An 18069-nucleotide genomic window follows, 5' to 3' on the forward strand; every position below is an offset into this window, starting at 1 on the left:
TGTAGGTCGGTTAGGTTGAGCGCCTCAAACGTTCAATCTGGCTTTGCCTTATGAAGGGGCTTTGCATTGGTTTTATTTTTTTTTAACCATGTTGTACCAATCCGACACTCTTGAAACTTTAACAGATAATAGTTAAATATTAAAGGATTATTCTTAATTTTTTCGGTGGGTGTCACTCAAGGGATTGTTTACAAAAATCACCTCCAAAAATTTATTTATTAATTTTCAACCCTTAATCATCGGACAAAAATTTTTAGAAAAAAATATGAAATACAGCTAATGAGGACCTATTACTTGCACTTTAGTGTATAGAAATACCTTAAATAGTTTCCGAGAAAAAAAATAGTACAATTTTGGGTTGTTACCCTCATATCTATCTTATCAGAAGAGGTAGGGGATTGAAATTGCACACAATTGTTGTTTAGGCAACAACCATTATGTGGTATAAGTATCAACCAAAATTGTTGATGGGGCCGATTGACTATCTTCTGATAATTTTTCAATATTTTTTCGAATAATTTTAATATGCAATTCCATTTCGCAACGTACTGTATATCTATAGAAATTAAGCACTACAAACAAAATTTACACGCCATTGGGAGGGTATCGAAGTTCACAGCAACTTGATAAGATTACTTTGAAATGTCACGATTCGATATGAAACGTACAGTATAGGTACTATGAACAGTTCTCCCAACACGGAAGTTTCGCTAAAAAGTCGTACGAAGCTGATACAACGAGCAGTCGCTGTTCGAACAGCGTACCAGAACGATCAACAGCGTACATTGAAACCTTCTCAAAGTACAATCTCGAACAGACTCTGAAATCCACCCAAGTAATTTGCATATCCTAAAGTGGGCAAGTGTGTCAAACAATCAATCGTGCATCGAAGTGATCAAAATGTGGACAATAATCTTAGCAGTAGTGGCTGTGCTTGTAGTAGCCTACAAGTGCATAACCGACTACAACTTTTTTGAAAAACGAGGAATACCATACCACAAGCCTCTTCCTCTTCTCGGAAGCGTAGGGCAGGCAGTGTTGATGCGATGCACATTCGCAGAAGTGGTCCGCCAAATCTACGAATTCAACCGCGAGGCAAAGTACGTGGGTTTCTTCGACTTTCTCACTCCAGTGGTGACTATCCGCGACCTGGACCTAATCCGATCAGTGACCATCAAGAATTTCGATAATTTCCCCGACCATAGAACCTTTCAGGACAACGACATCGATCCTCTGTTCAGCAAGAATCTGTTCAACCTCCGTGGAGACAGATGGAGGGAGGTTCGAACGACCCTGAGCCCAGCCTTCACCTCCAGCAAGATGAAAGCTATGTTCATATTGATGAGAGATTGTGCCAAGAAATACAGTGAGAATCTATCCTCCCTGCCGGCTGATCAGAGGATCCTGGAACTGAAGGATGCCTTCACCAGATACACCAATGATGTGATAGCTACCTGTGCGTTTGGAGTGAACGTTGACTCAATGACGAACCGTAAGAACAAATTCTACGTATATGGTCGCGAGGCTACCTCCTTTGGAAGACTGCAGTCCCTAAAGTTCTTCCTCATCAGAAGCTTCCCTAAACTGTGCAATTTGCTGAACGTGAAGATAGTGAAGACAGAGATCGCGGAGTTCTTCCAGAATCTGGTATCAGATACCATCAAGGTCAGAGACGAAAGGGGTATCGTTCGTCCGGATATGATCCAGCTGATGATGGAGTCGAGAGGGAAAATGGGTCCTGGTAAGGAATTGACTATTGAGGATATGACTGCTCAGGCGTTCATCTTCTTTTTTGGTGGTTTCGAGAGCACCTCGACCACCATGTGCTTCGCGACCTATGAAGTAGGAGTGAATCCAGATGTCCAAAAGAGACTTCAGGAAGAGATTGATCAAGTATTGGAAGATTGCAATGGAGAGGTTACTTATGAAGCTATCAATAACATGAAGTATTTAGACGCTATCATCAATGAAGCTCTCAGGATGTACCCGGTTGTTGTGGCTACTGATAGAATTTGTATGGAGGACTTTGAACTGCCTCCAACATTGCCATCAGCGAAACCTTATGTTGTTAAAAAGGGTGAATATATCTGGATACCTGTCTATGGGGTACAGCGTGACCCAGATCATTTCCCGGAGCCGGATAAATTCAATCCTGACAGATTCCTCGATGACCCAAAGAAGATTATGAACTCTGGAGCGTTTTTGAGCTTTGGACTTGGGCCCAGGATGTGTATTGGTAACAGGTTCGCTCTGTTGGAGGCAAAAACTTTGCTCTTCCATGTCTTCGCTAGTTGTGAGCTGAAACCTTGTTCGAAGACCACCATACCAATGAGACTGAGCAAACAGGGATTCGCCATGACTGCTGATGGTGGATTCTGGTTCGACGTTCAGCCCAGAAAGAAATCACAGCACGTGATGGTCAATTCAGTGAGCAGCAATGGAGTGGCTTTTTGAAGGAATTTCCTTGTTTTAATTATATTTGTGCACATACTTTCCAGTGTTTAGTAGCTGTAACATGATTTCGAAAGCAAAAATAATTCTTGTAGTGTTAATTATAATTCTCTGTGCCAGTAGCTTTCGTGGAATTCTGTAGAGCCTATTAAGATACAGGTGGCCTTGCTTCATCGTAGTATAGAAATTGAATAATATCCATTGATGATGTAAAATTGATAAAGTACTGATAATAAACACACTCGATAGGGAAACGTGTTGTTTTGATTTGCTGAATAAAAGTCTGTTTATTCGTTCTTTTAGTAATGATTTAATTAATCTTGAGCTCCTGATTAAGGTACGGATTATCTTGTTAATTTCGTTTGTACTAAATAAAATTCGTTTAAGTTATATTTGATACCACTGAACATTGTTTGTTTTTTATTTATTTAACGCTTATTTTTTATTTATTTAAGGTGTACAATTTCTAGAAAATAAGTATATAATTCTATCATTAACATATTTAATACGATTTGATTGTTTAAGATTGAAATTGATATTAACCTTCGATTGGCGGACCATGGAAAGTCCAAATTATAATTTAATTTTTTATCCCATATTATTTTCATTTTCTAAATGTTATATTGTTTCTTTAAAAAGGATTTTTGGAATTTTAAAAATTGATAATTATTTTTTCGCCGCCATATCAAATTTCCAATTCAAAAATTGAAAATGTTATTTTATAATTACCTAATATTTGATAAGCGACCCACTGCAGATTATTGTGCAGTTTCTTCTGGTATTACAAGAAGTCCCCTTTTCCGATTCAGCAGCCCTTAGGTACCCAAAGAAATATCTGGCAGGTTGACTCGATAAAACTACCCCTCTAATGTAATTCACTCTTCGCCCATTGGTAGGGTGAGTCTAGAATGGTCGAACCGGAGGTTACCGATCGAAAGAACAGCTTGAAAAGCAGGTTTTGGTCAGAATGAATGAACTGAAGATCGTAAGGGTGGATCTAAACAGTGTATTGTCTTGTCGTGTTAATGGAAGAAGGTGTGAAGAGAGGGTTAAATGGAACGACAAAACTGATTCTTTTTTCTTTTATCAATTTTCTTCGTTTTCTATCAATTTTCTTATTTTTATTTTCAGCTATCAAATTAAAGTTGAAAGAAGATAAATTTCATGAATTCATAGTGAGACGTAAAAGTGCTAATCCGATGATTAGTTAAGTAATTAGTTTCTATTCTCAATTGAAATATGTACTGCTTCAGAGTTGATAGTTAAAAACTTTCATTTAGATGAATCTACGAATCTGATTACAAAAGTGAAAATTTAGGAAGGTGTAAATAAACGTATCTTTGGATGTTTAATATTTGCATAGTCGTGTTTTGCAAGCATATAAAATTTACAATGTTATATCCATAATAGTGATAACTTATCAGGCGTTTCTTGATTCACGTGTACATTTCTTAATCATGAGCTAATATAGCTGGGTTGCTTCAGCAATCAAGTCATTATCTCGACAATGTAGTAAACGATCTCCCGAAAAATAACAAGCAGTGACTTTGCACATTTTAAGGAATCCAGTATTAATTATTTTTTTAAATGACACAAATGATTCGTAGTAAGACTAAAGTTGATTAACAGCAATAGAGGGATAATAATTAATAAATTTTTCACCCCAGTTTTAATTCATTGAACATTATATTTTATTTAACAATAACATAACTTGTCTTCATATTTTTTTTTTAGTACGATCATAATATTTCTCCTGGCATTTACATGAATAAATTTAATATAATTTTAATTCGAAAATCATATCGATTAATTTCACAAATTTTCAAATCTGATTCCACCAATACAAGCAATATTCATTTAAAAAACAATTCAGTTATTAACTAACTCCATTAATCCAATCAACATTCACAGTAGGAATATTTTTTCTAGGCTCAACACGCAACAAAAATCCATTTTTGGGTAGCATAGCGAATGATGTTGTAGACATTTCCAAAGGAATCCGGATCTTCGGATTCAGTTTAATCTCACAACGAGCCAAAACGTGGCAAATTATCACTTTCATCTTCGTCAACGCGAACCTGTTCCCAATACACATCCTGGGTCCAGCACCAAAAGGTATATAAGCTCCCGAGTTGATGATGCCCTTACCATCATTCACGAATCTTTCCGGCTCAAATTTGTCCGGATTCTCATAATATTTCGGGTCCCTATGGATGGAAGAGGCTGGGATCCAAATGCTGGTTCCAGGTTGCACGGTGTACGGTTTGGCTCCAGGCACCGCTGGAGGTAACTCGAAAGCCTTGTTACATACTCTATCCAAGAAGAAGGCAATACTATGCAACCTCATGGTCTCGTTGATCACTGCGTCCAAATACGCCATTTCTGATATCGCTTCGTAAGTCAATTGGCCATTATTATTCTCTAAAACCTCGTCGATCTCTGCTTGCAGTTTACCCTGGGTATCAGGATTTTCAGCCAACATTTGAAAGACGAAAGACGTCTGCGCGGCCACCGAATCGAAACCACCAAAGTAGAAGCCAAAAGCGTGGGAAGCAATGTTGAAATTGGTTAACCCTTTACCTTCCTTCTTGTTGCTCTGATCCATCAACAACTGCAGCATATCTGGCCTGTAGATACCCTTTTCCTGTCTGATCTTCACCGTGTCGATTATCAGGTCCTCGAAAAACTTGGCAAGATTTTTAGGCAGGAATGAGAGGTTCAACATGTTCGCCAGAAACGGTATGTTCCTGTTCACCATCTGCTTCATGAGGGTGATGAAACCACTCATGTTGACAGCTTGTTTACCTTTCACGAACAGCTCGTTGTTTGGATCTTTTATGGTGTCTACCTCAATGCCAAACGCACACGTGGCGATCACATCGTTGGTAAATTTCGACAAAACCGATTTAAGCTCGAACTCGCGGTCACTTTCAGGTAGTTTCGATAGGTAGTCAGCGAAACGTACCGCACAGGCTGACATTAGCTTGAACATAGTCTTGATCTTGCTGGAGGTAAACACTGGAGACACTAGGTTTCTTTGACCCTTCCATTCCTCACTGTTCAGGAAAAACAGCATTCCAGCAAATAACGGATCTGCTTTCTTGTGGATGAAGCCTTGGTGATCCTGGAAGGAGTCGAAGTTCTTCACGCAGATAGATTTGATGAGGTCCAAATCACGTAAGAGAATCGTGGCTCTCGTAAACTCGTATATACCCGCGTATTTAGCGTCTGGACAATGATCGTAGACTTTTTGCATGATGTCAGTTATGGAGGACTGCATGGTCATCATAGGTCCGAAATTTCCCACAATTGGTTTTGGCGGAATGTGTGGGATCCCATATCTTTTGAATACGTTCAGATTCTTCAGGTAATAATAGTAAATCGCTGTGAGGATGGCTACTACTGACAATGTAATTGTCAGATACTCCATCTCGAAGAGTCTGTGATGTATTCAAGAGATGCTGCACAGAATATGTTGCTTCCACTGTTTTACTGCCGAGACTGACGCTCGTTTGAATATTTCATTTCTTTAAGTACTCAAGTACATGACGGTGACTCAGCTTATCACTAGTAGCTGCGCAGTGATTTCATTTATTATTTTCGTCTTTATTAAGTGTGCTGCGTGGCAAAGATACAAGTATAGTTTGAACCTAATTTCGATTTTCAGAAAAATAGATATTCAAATTCGAATTCATTGATTCGTCGATTGAATTTCACAGTTTTCCAAAGTATTTGTAAGTAAGTTTGTTTATAACAAGAAAAATGATAATTTCAACTTTTTGTTATTATGCAGTTATGCAGTAGATTTTATAAATTAACTTGATATAGTTCACAAAGTATAATTTTATTGTTATATAAAAATTAGAATTAGTATGAATCTAGTAATTAGTAAGAAATATCTGATTATGTGTCCCCTTTTTGATCCTTCGATTATGCAATTCGATATCCTTTCGACCTAATATTATGATGAACTGTGAAGCAAACTACTTTCTTATGTACGAGTCATATTTAAAAAATAAATGTTACTTTCTAAAATGTAAATGAATACTTCATATTTGGCACAAATTAAATCGAGAACAATATGGTCTATTCACAATGGAAACAGAACAGAATATTTATCTTGATGATGTGTCATACATGAACTGATTATCTTGTACATTTTTCATAATAAAGCAGTTTGTTACGGATACTTATCTATGTCAACGCTTAATTCCGATGCACAGTTGCAGTAGAATTATCGCTTTGCAAACATTACAAATGATTTACTGAAGAATTAAAAGTAACGTAACAAATTTCAAATTTACTTGTAATTTTATTTAGAAATGAAGCAAAGGTTCTTTAGTATAAATTGAAGACACTATAATCTCTACAAAATTTTACAATAATTTAAACTATTCAAATTATTTATAAATGAAATACTTACTTTAGATTTACATTTTTAAAATAACACTGCAACTAAAATGAGATCGAAGTCCTAAACATGTATAGGTAAAATAAAAAAGAAGACAACTTTTAAAAGATTCGTATGGAGACCAACGAAACGTTGATTAAACAAATTAATGCCAAAGATGATGTAATTAGGTATTACCATAAACTAAGGATAGAAATAATTGCTTCACTATACTTCTGTGATCTCCATGCAAAGTACTTACATGTCTTGACATTGAATGTTTTATGAATCTTGTGTACATTTCATAAACTGCTGAGTTAATATTGACAATGACTTTGTTTATATGTTATCCCATTTAAATCATTAACATTTCATTTGACCCCTAGTAGCTGATAGTAATTAATGCTCGTCAGTGTATTTAATAAACATCTCTTGGCAGCCTATACTGATAAAACAGTATTGCATTTTATTAAAAAATTTTATTACACAAAACATGCATTTTATAATTTTTTTTTCTTCATTTGCAGTGCAAATATTCTTTCTCCTCGCGCTATATTTTTTTATTAAAATTCACAAACTACACGTTCGTGTAATTTAACAAATACATCAGAAAATATTCAATCAAAGAACCAGTGAACTCTTAGGAATAATTTTTTCTCAATCTTCAAGCACTGTTGGACATAGTTATTTTTTTATTCAAATTAACATTCTTCCTAGGTTCAACCTTCAGCCGGAACCCATTCTTGGGGATCGCAGCGAATGATCCTTTCAGTATTTCCATAGGAAGCTGGCTCTTCGAAGCCAACTTGAATTGACAGCGAGACAAAGTCTGACAAACTATCACCTTCATTTTCATCATCGCGAACCTGTGCCCGATGCACATCCTGGGTCCAAATCCGAAAGGTATGAAGGCTCCCGAGTTCAGTATCCTTTTACCATCGGTCACGAATCTCTCCGGGTCAAATTTGTCCGGATTCTCGTAGTGTTTCGAGTCGGTATGAATTGCACACACAGGGATCCAGAGAGTCATTCCAGGTCTCAAGGTGTAGGGTTTGGCACCGGGTACTGCTGGTGGCAGTTCGTAAGTCTTCGTGCACACTCTATCCAGGAAGAAGGCGTTGGGGTACAACCTCATGGTCTCGTGGATGACTGCTTCCAAGTATTCCATCTTCATAACAGCATCGTAGGTCAACTGTCCATCGTTCTCCTCTAATACCTTGTCTATCTCTTCTTGCAGTTTCGTCTGAACATCAGGATGCTCTGCCAGTAGATGGAACACGAAGGACGACTGCATGGCCACTGTCTCGTAAGCACCGAAGTAGAATCCATAGGCATTAGAAATTACCTCAGAGATAGTTAACGTTTTTCCTGGTTCATTTTTATTCTTAGCGTCGATCATCACCTGGAGCATGTCTGGCCTGTAGATTCCCTTCTCTTCTCTGGTCTTCACAGTGTCCAGCAGCAGGTTCTCAAAGAAATCGGCAAGATTCTTCGCGAAGAACCTGATTCGCAGCAACTTTATCAAAGAAGGTGCGTTTCTGTACATCAATATCTTGATGAACTGACCAAAACCGACGAACAACATCGTACGCTGACCATTTACGTACAACTCATTATTTGGATCTTTGACGCTATCCACTTCGATACCGAATGCACAACTGGCGATAACGTCGTTGGTGTACTTGGACAACACTGACTTCATCTCTATTTCTCGTTCCTCTTCAGGTAATTTTAATAGATAATCGGTAACTCGTTCTCCACAGTCTGTCATCAGCTTGAACATGTTCTTGATTTTGCTGGAGGTGAATATTGGGGTCACTGTGGATCGTTGGTTCTTCCAGTACTCACCATGCAGGAAGAACAATGATCCTCCAAATAGAGTATCTACACTGGTGTCGAAGAATCCTTGGTGATCTTGGAAATGGTCGAAATTCTTCATACCGATGGTTTTGAGGAGCTCCACGTCGCGAATGAAGATCATTGGAACGCCTAGGTCGTAGAATCCTACGTACTTGGCTTCTGAATCGATATTGTATACCTTCTTTATCATTTCCATCATGCTGCACTTCATTGCTAACACGGGTCCTAAGTTTCCCACTAGTGGTGTAGGCGGAATGTGTGGGATCCCGTATCTTTTGAATACGTTCAGATTCTTTAGATAGTAATAGTAACAGGCTATAAGTACAGCAGTTACTGATAAGGCGATTGTTAGGTATTCCATGTTGATTGAGCTTGAGTGAATCGGTTACGAAATCTGTTGTGGCAGCTATGTTGCTTCGATTACTTTACTGGTGAGACTGTTGAGAGTTTCAGTATTCTTTGGTAGAATGTGTTGATTACGACGTCATGAAACCCGTTTCACGCTCTCAGGGGCGACTCAACGAGACTTGGTTCCCATGCTCTATCTGACTTCCTTTTATTGGAGGAATCTTTGCATGTGTTTGTGACCGATTTTGTATATGAAGGAGATAAGAGAGTGGCAATAATATCCGCAAAGGGGAAAATCGTTGTTTCTGTTTCAAGAACGTTGATCCCAAGACGATGGCATGGCGAAGACATTAGCGAAAATAGAGAGTTTTGGGGAAAATTTGTAGAACGTGTTTTCAAAATTTGACAATCTCTTAATTTCTTAATTTTCTAGTTTTCCTCTTTTCCCCTTTTCAGTTTCCCAGTTTATAATTCTTCTTTTTCTCAGTTTCCCAATTCTCAATTTTTCCGTTCTCCAATTTCCTAATTTTTAATTTTCCAAATTTCTAATTTGTATTTCCAATTTCCTGATATTGCAATGCCCTAATTTTCTATTTCCCAATTTAGTACTTTACTAATTTTCAAGTTTCTTAATATTCATTCCTAACTTCTGAATTTTCCAATTTTTTCAGTTTTCATATATCCTTATTTTCTAATTTGTTTTATTCTTATATTTTATAGCTTTCTATTATGAAATTCTGATCATAGAGAATATTTGCAACAATTACGTATTATGGTAAAACATGTTACCTGATTTCAAGCTACCTGATAAGATTTCACTGAAAACAGGTTACATTTTGTTGCAACTGAATTTCACATCGATTGTGTATTAATGTGAAATATTATCTTATCGCCATGTACGGAGTATGTTATTCAAACATTCAGCTTTTATCTCTTACGTATTCTAAGATCAAAGTTTATTCTAATTTGATCTATCTACGAGACGTAACGTCACAATTGATAATAATAAATTTCATCTCATTAATTTAAATGGATTTATATCTTTCTGTGGTGTAATTTTACAATTTCTCTTTAAAGAGGTCAACATTCTGTTGCGTTGAATTATGTATCGCTCTAAAACACGTGTGAGCAAAAATAGGTCTTTAACGACTCCCCAATTTCACATATCTCTATTTTTCACTTTTTCAGCATATTGATTTACCCAGTTTCCCAATTTTCCCAAATCCCATGTATCCTAATTGTCTAATTTTTCAATTTCTTAATTTCCCCATTTTCACCATTTCCATGTATTCTAATTTTCTATTTTCCCAATTTCATAATTTCTCAATTTCCCCTATTTCCATCTATTGTAATTTTCTAATTTATATTATTACTACATTCTGAAGCTTTCCACTATAAAATTGTGAACATAAGATTTTGTTTCTAAAATAGCAACATTTGCAACAGTGACGTATTTTTAACCAAATTCAATGGTCAAATGATGATCCTCTTTTAATCGTTCGATCAAGAAACTTGGGACAATTGACGATCAACTTCTTTTCTTCTTTTTTCCCTCTTTCCTTGGCCGCTCACCGAAATTAGTCCGCAGTCAATTGCGGCCATAGTCCCGCGGGTTATTTGGATGTCTCTCTTAAGCGGCGCAGAAACGTCGCCTCGGATCCAGGATATTGCGAACGATGGGATCAACGTACGGAAACAAAGCCGGGCACTTAGCGGCAAATTAGCGATGGCTTGGGGCGCCACTGTCGCTCTTCATTACACCGATACCCTTGCACACCCAACCAACCACCCACCAACCAACCGGTATATCCCCTACTTCGAGTTAACCCTCTTAACATCCTGCAGACAATGCACACCGCCTATCTTCCTCACTACATCTGGACGAATTAAATCTCCGCTATGACTAAAAATCCTCTTCAACCTTTCTGCTAATCACTCGATTATTCCTCGACACCTCTTAACCCTAATTTTATTTCTTTTCCTGCAAGGGAATCTTGTTAACCAATTGCTTTGATCTAATTTGAAGACGAATGACTTGAACCCTTTGGAAATACATATAATGGGGTATAGTTTATGTGTTTCTACTAAAGGACAATGTGGAATAAATTATTAGAGCTATATTCATATGAAGAATTAATAAGTTTTGTAAAATAGAAAATAGAAAAAATTTACAACATTGCTGATTTGTTGAAAGGGAAAATTTCTAATTACTTCGAAGTCTTCTAAATTTTAAACCAAATTTTTAATCTCCCTATCTCGATTAAATAGAAAGCCTTTGACCAAAGAAGAGAATGCATTCGATGGTCAAAGGGTTACCTTTCGTCACTCAGCTGGTCGACGATCGACCTAGCGTTTTAACATCGATATCGTCACGATTTATTTCCAATTTCCGAAGCTTGCGAAGCGACATCACAGCCATGGCTGCTTTCCTGTCTCGGAAATTGAAGGAAAGCGAAGAAAGTGGCAGGGGTACGAGAGAGTTTCACGAAGGGTACCAGCTACCAAAAGTGGGAATGAAGGGTGGCTGGCAAAGTAGGAAGGCTCGTGTAACAGACTCCATTGTTAGAACTTATTGAGAATCTGCCAATAGCCTTGGGATTCAATTTGACTGGCGAACCATGAACGCCATTTAATATACAACGAGAGTGGGAAGGAGCGGGAGGATGGGGTGAGAACATTAACACTGAAAAGGATGGGGAACACTTTCGAGAAATTTGATGTTAATCGACCGATCTACTATTGGCTCGTGTATCGTTTAGTTTCTTTTTTTTTTTTATGCATTTGATCGATGATCTTTCTGTGCATTTGATTGATGATTTTTCTATACATTTGATGGAAAGGGTTGCTTCTTGTTTTCTGTTGCTGGTAGACGAAAATAAATCGTTTAAGAAGCTATTTTCATTTATTGGCTTGGAAAAATCACTTCTACATTTACTTTTTTATTTTTTTTTAATATTATTAAGATTTATAGAAATTCTTTAGATTAAAGATTTTTTAATGGAACTCTATGTTCGTGTAAGAAATTCTTTATTAGAATGACACCTTTGGATTCTTAAAAGAATTTTCAAATCAAATACGTTTGCTTGCAAATGAGAATAGCCTCTCAAGCGTAAGAAATTAAGCGTCACGTAGCTCGAGATGCTGCGTGGAAAAGAAATATCTCCTACTGAATAATTTGTACGTGTCCGTGCATTGTATCGACAAATAACGAATCGTGATTTATTCGACTCGATGCTTTCCTGCCGATAGAAAAATAAGCTGCAGCCATCATCGACGAAGAGTACAACACTTGGAAATTGATCAGGTATTAAAATTCAAGGTGTTTCGTAAGATTTAAGAAACATTGAATAGCACTTTAGACTCAATATCGCTTTATAATGAATAAATTTAGAATTTCTGTAAGAATCATAAGAGAAACAATTGAATCTCAAGTTATTTTGATAATTACTCAAATTTAATAATTTATGACATTTCTAAATTTTTTAATCGTTTAAATGTTCTAGACAGTCAAGATCTGTACTCTTCTTTTTTTCTGGTCAGGAGAGTTTGAAGAATAATAGAAAATTAGAGAGGACGAAGAATAAAAAAGCAGAAACAAGGTGACATCGTTTTCGTAGAAATTTGTTTCTCAGCCTGATGTAGTCATTAGTCGGTCGAGCTAAAACGAAACATCCCTCCGGGAAATACACCTTAATAACAACTTAAGAGCGTCGCTGTTCTTTTTTCTTCTTTTTTTCCAAGTTCATTCCAACTCGTTATTTCGCCTCAATTTACAACTATTTTCTGTCCTGTTTTGTTTAGTATCCTTTTTCCTTCCAAATTCGAGATTATTGTAAATTTGTATACAAAAATCATTACTAACCGGTAGGGTTCTCTCCATGGTCCGCCGTTCGAGGGTTAGTTCACTGTGCCTTTATTTAGCTTCCTCAATACTTTGTATTATGAATACTGATAAACCCTTTGTGTATCATTTTTCGTCACAGTTTAAGCATTAAATTAATGTACCCTAAGTGTTCGTTTGAAATATTTTTACGTCATGAAATCATCTGACTTTCTATGTTTCAAATTCAACATCGACGTGCATCAAGATTTTTCATAGCACAAAATTCAGAGCAAAATTAATTTACATTTCTAATTGTTCTAAAATCTCAAAGGAATATTCTTGCAAATGGAAATCGTAATTCAAGTGTAAAATAAAATAATTCATTCGGATCTTCACAAAAATTTTCCGCAATTTTTCGCCTGTTCCGGTTCATCGATTAACTTTCAAGAGAACTGAACGTCTCGTTTCCGTAAGAGTGATGTTCAATTTCCATGAATAGACGGCGAGAGACCAGAAGATCTATCCCTTCTTTCCTCTTTTCGTTTTTTTGATAGCTCGAAATTAAAAGCGACTAGGTGTTGCCCCGTCCCGAGTACAGAATTCCCAAGAGCAAAGTTTCTTGACAAAAGCTGAATTTCTTTTCTCACTCTTTCTATTTCTTAAATGCGACGCTGACACAATGCACGCTTTGAATCACCGTCCAGATTCGGATACTCTTGGTTTTATCGTAAAAATGTGTTCAGTATTAAAAGACAATAGCTATTTCTGTTTTTCACTTACTCAATACTCGTCTTTGTAGCTCGATAATAGATTTTATTTTCATTTTATTTTTGCTTTATGTTTTCGTAGAACATGGAATTGTTTAGTTTTCAATACTGAGCCTTGTTTGATTTATTTTTATTTTTATTTTCAAAATTGAACAATTCGACTGTTGTAACATTCGAAAGTTGATTCAATGGACAATTTTTATTTTATCCTAGTTGAGGAATAAAAGGATTTTGGTTCAGTTTTGAAAATAAACTTGAAATTTAAAAAAATAGAATCACAGTGATAATTATTTTTCACTTACTGGAACCAAGCTAATGTTACAAATAAAAAATGAACTTAATCCTACATATTCAAAAACACTAATTTGAAACTATCAAAAGCAGATATCAAACGAATTTTCCCCGGTCACATTTCAATCGCACCGCGATAAAGTATGATTTCGTGGAGGGCAGTTAATCGTTTTCGTTTCTCAGTTGAAAATATCAATTCCAGCGTGAAAAGGCAAGAGTTCACTATTCACTTCTGGCCAGCTGTCGGCCAAAAAGAAGGTACCGACGAGGAAAGGGAAGTTTTCGCGGGCGGTAAATGGCAGCGAAGTTTCGCCGCAGCTTGGATTGAAGGCGACGAATTCGCGATAGAGAGAAATAGAGAGGAATCTTTTAAAGGTCCTGGACACGCGAGTCACGGTTGGAAAGCTCGAGCCGGTAGGCTGTCGAAGACAGAAGGAAAGTAAAGAGGAAGGGCGACGAGGGAAGCTCGCTAGCTCTGGAGGAATCTGCATAACAAAACGCGCAATTAATAAAGTTCCCGGTGTGGAGGGCAGCCACAAAAGAGCATTTCGTCCTTTCAACGGTTCTCCTGCATTCTCGTCGCCCCCTTCGTCCGTCCTCGACGTCTATACTCGCTTTGCCGAATCGTGGATCCCGGAGGGTGATGAAAGTAGGTTGTACGGGGTTGTCGAGGTTCGTGGAAGGGCCAGAAGATCGCCTCCTATGACGAAACACCGACGGAGCTAAATAATAAGTCAGCCTTTGTAAAGAATTCACCGGAAAAAAACTTGGCAATCTTTACTCCCTCCGTTATGTATTTATTTATTAATATTTTAATGGATTTGGGTTCGTCCATCCTTAAACCTGGTCCTTTGTGAATATTTTAAATTGCCTTGTAGGTTTAAAATATATTGACTTAAAAAATTATTATCAATTTAACATTGATCCTTAACTTTCAGGTGACGGACCATGGAGAGGCCCCCGACGACGGACCATGAAGAGAGCATCAATTTTAATTTAATTTTGTACTTATTTTCATTTTCTAAATTGTGGATTTAATTTCAGGTTAATATCGTCGTATATGTTTCGTAAGTTTAGGTCAAACTGACAATAGGACAGTTTTGCTCATCCATATCAGAGTCCTTCTTTTCATTAAAAGCTGGACGAACTTTCGAATGAAAATTCACTTCAAGGGTGTCTGAATTGAATTGCTCGCGGTGTGTTACCTTCCTCTTTTCACTTTGCACGCTGCTGCTGCAATCGGAAAGTTTTTTTCCCGCGCAAAATACGAGCCGCATTATTTATCAAACGGAGCAGCTAGTCGGCTGGGATTTTAACGTCTCTGCTGTACTGCAGCTGCCGCGTCGGCTCTTCGAGGTAAACAGTTTTCAGTGCTTGGTAGACGAAGAGTCTGGCCTGTTTAATATTTCAGACGACCCCGAGCTAACTTCATGCATACTTATGTCGCAACGCGTGACTCATCCCTCTTTGTCGGATAACCCCCCGGCAATATTCCTGGCTAGATTCGACCAGATTCTGGAATTGTCAATTTTTGTATTGTTTTTCTTTCATTTACCGGGTCTACCGGTGCCTTCTGCCCTCGGGGCACTCTGTTAACGTTCCGAGTGCTCCGCCTAGCTTTTGAACGGAAATTGGGGTGCACTGAGATGTTCCTTTCAAAGGATCTTAGTCTTTCTCTTCCTTTTTTCTTAGGCGTTCTTGTTTCTTTTTGATTGCTTGTAGTTCATAACAAGATAATTTTGACATATTATGTTGTTCTAATGGTTCTTCGACCATTAGACGGACAAAATTTGAACTAAATTTTTTGCGAAAAAATAGCGCCCTCTAGTGGCGAAAAGAGGAACTAAAGTACGAATAAATTTAGCGCCCTCTGGCGGGCAAAATTTTAACTAAATTTTACCCAATTTCTCTCTCTGTGGTGCAGGGATACCAGAGATACAGGGATGTAAGAGATATATGGGTTACAGGCATATAAAGGATGCGGAGATGTGGGCGATGCAGCGATATAAGGGATGCAGGGATGTATGAGATACAAAGATACAAGGGATACAGGAATATATAGAAAGCACCTCGTTCTAAGTAAAATTCCAAAGTTTTGGAATTTTAGAATCTTAGAATTATAAAATGGTGAGGGAGACAGTTCGCATTTTTGAGAGTCTATACTTACCCTGCCCCTACTCCCCTAATTATATGAATGTATAAAAACTTAACTAAAATTAAAAATAGCTTTTCAGAATTTTAATATTATTTCTAAAAGTATAACGTTCATAAAACTACAAATTATTGCTAACTAAAGGGGTCAAAAGATAGTTAATAATTTCTATCCATTATAATATTAAACTGACTGAATTCATTTGATCATCCCGTCTCTTTTTTTTTTCAACATATAATTTCATTTATTCCACAACAGCGTTAGCAACGAGTGCTCTGTTAACAGCAAGGAAAATGGTCTTTAGGGAAACTCTTAGCGTTCTGCTTTTTTTGCCGCTCGGAAACAAATTCAATTTATTAACACCGAAAAAAAACATTTCTCTCATAATTCCCAATACTTTGATTTCGTCCTCTTACGCGGTATTTCTCTCGTTCACTGAATATATCGCGTTTCTTATATTTTATTTTATTTTGTTTTTATTTCAGACTCCTCCCTACCAGTTTATTTTCAATATATCCGATATATTCTAGTGACACGGTATCGTAGTGAAAATTCTAAAACGAAACGGACGATAACAGGGACAATACAAATCTGATAGAACTTTGAGCGGGAAAATTGAACTACATGGTTTTTTCGGGAACCTATAAAAAATGGAATATTTCAGGCAAAACTGCAGCGACGAAATCAAATTCTCATACAGAAAATTGCGCGAACTTCATTAATCGAATGAATTAGTGTTCTCTTCAAAAATTTTCCAGGTATTTTGTGGGAAAAATTTATTAGGAACTTTGGTATTTAAACAAAAATTTGTTATAATACAAGTAGCAATCTATGAGGTGTTAAAACTAACAATAAGATAAAAACGAACTTTAAGCTTTGAGCAAGGTTTGTTCATTGTAAACAGCAGGCATGGGTGCAATTCTAATGCTATTTTTTTTTTCTTTTCCTTGGAATTTCGAGACATATGCAAGCCTATAAGATATTCTTAAAAATTTACTTTGAATTCTATATCTTCCATAATATTTACCTTGAATTCTAAATATTTCTAGAAATTTACCTTGAATTCAATATGTTCTCAAAAATTCACCTTGAAAATAAACCTTGCACCCTTTACCAAGCAATACTTTGTTCTCGTGCAATACTTTGAAAGTGCAGTCCATATACCAAAATTCAAGGTTGGTCCACGAGTTATGGGGTGCGTTCACACTTTGGCACGATCTTTGGCGCGTGTACAGGCAACGTTTCGACTGGAAAACTGACAGGGTGCCGTGATCGATCGGCTCATCAAACATCTTGCCATATTGTTGACTGAATCCGTTCCACGGGGGGTGCGAACGTCAACTAGAGGGAGGCATAGATAGAGAGGGAGAAAGAACGATAGAGGTGAGCCTCTATTTTTATTACGTGGTTTAACCTGACAGCGATTGCGCGAACCGGAGACTGATGACGTTTTTATACACGGCTGCGAGAAGATAAGGGAAACGAGGAAAAGATCATCTACCCTCGGGCCGGAAATTAATATGAATCTTTTCTTCGAAAAGGATTTTCGAGGCGCGCTTTTTGTCGGTTCTTCTGTTTGTCGCTATTTGTTTGAGAGATCGCGAGAGAACAAGTTTGACGAGAGGGGAATTAAAAAGGTAGAAATGGTAGAAATATTATAAAGCGAGAGAAAGTTTTATACGAGAGAGGGAATCCTGCCATTTGCGGGATTAAATATGCTTGCAAAAGGCTATTGGAAAAGGGATAAAGGTTGTTTGTTTTTTTCTCCCCCCTCCCCCTCCTTTTTTTACAAAATCACTAGAGATCTGTTTTACGACTTGTTTTTAATTCGTTTATTGCTTCACAAGGATATTAATGCTTAGATCATTTTTGTTGTAGCAGGGATCGCAGGGAAACAAAGTATCCAGTAAAATGTTGCAACATTTTGTAAAATAAAAGTCCTTTGATCGCTGTTCTACGAAAATTAATGAAAATTCCCTGAACTGGA

At 37.1% G+C, this 18069-nt stretch overlaps 1 protein-coding gene and 1 pseudogene across 1 annotated transcript; one reads left to right on the top strand and one right to left on the bottom strand.

Moving 5' to 3' along the window:
- Window positions 1-695: 695 nt before the first annotated feature.
- On the top strand, window positions 696-2753 carry LOC117604368 (cytochrome P450 9e2 pseudogene; annotated as a pseudogene).
- Window positions 2460-9231, bottom strand: LOC117604367 (uncharacterized). The gene is made up of 2 exons (XM_034324335.2): window positions 7512-9231; window positions 2460-5902 (listed from the first exon to the last, which is right to left on the bottom strand). The coding sequence occupies exons 1-2, from the start codon at window positions 9060-9062 to the stop codon at window positions 4328-4330; spliced, it is 3126 nt and encodes a 1041-aa protein (XP_034180226.2). The 5' UTR covers window positions 9063-9231; the 3' UTR covers window positions 2460-4327.
- Between the last annotated feature and the right edge of the window lie 8838 nt (window positions 9232-18069).

Source organism: Osmia lignaria, chromosome 7 (genome assembly GCF_051020975.1).
Source record: "Osmia lignaria lignaria isolate PbOS001 chromosome 7, iyOsmLign1, whole genome shotgun sequence".
Lineage (NCBI taxonomy): Eukaryota > Metazoa > Arthropoda > Insecta > Hymenoptera > Megachilidae > Osmia > Osmia lignaria.

Coding starts and splice junctions, on each gene's coding strand:
- LOC117604367 (XM_034324335.2), bottom strand. CDS start 9,062: ATGGAATACCTAACAATCGCCTTATCAGTAACTGCTGTACTTATAGCC. Junction 5,903..7,511: donor AAATAACTATGTCCAACAGT/GCTTGAAGATTG, acceptor AGCATCTCTTGA/ATACATCACAGACTCTTCGA.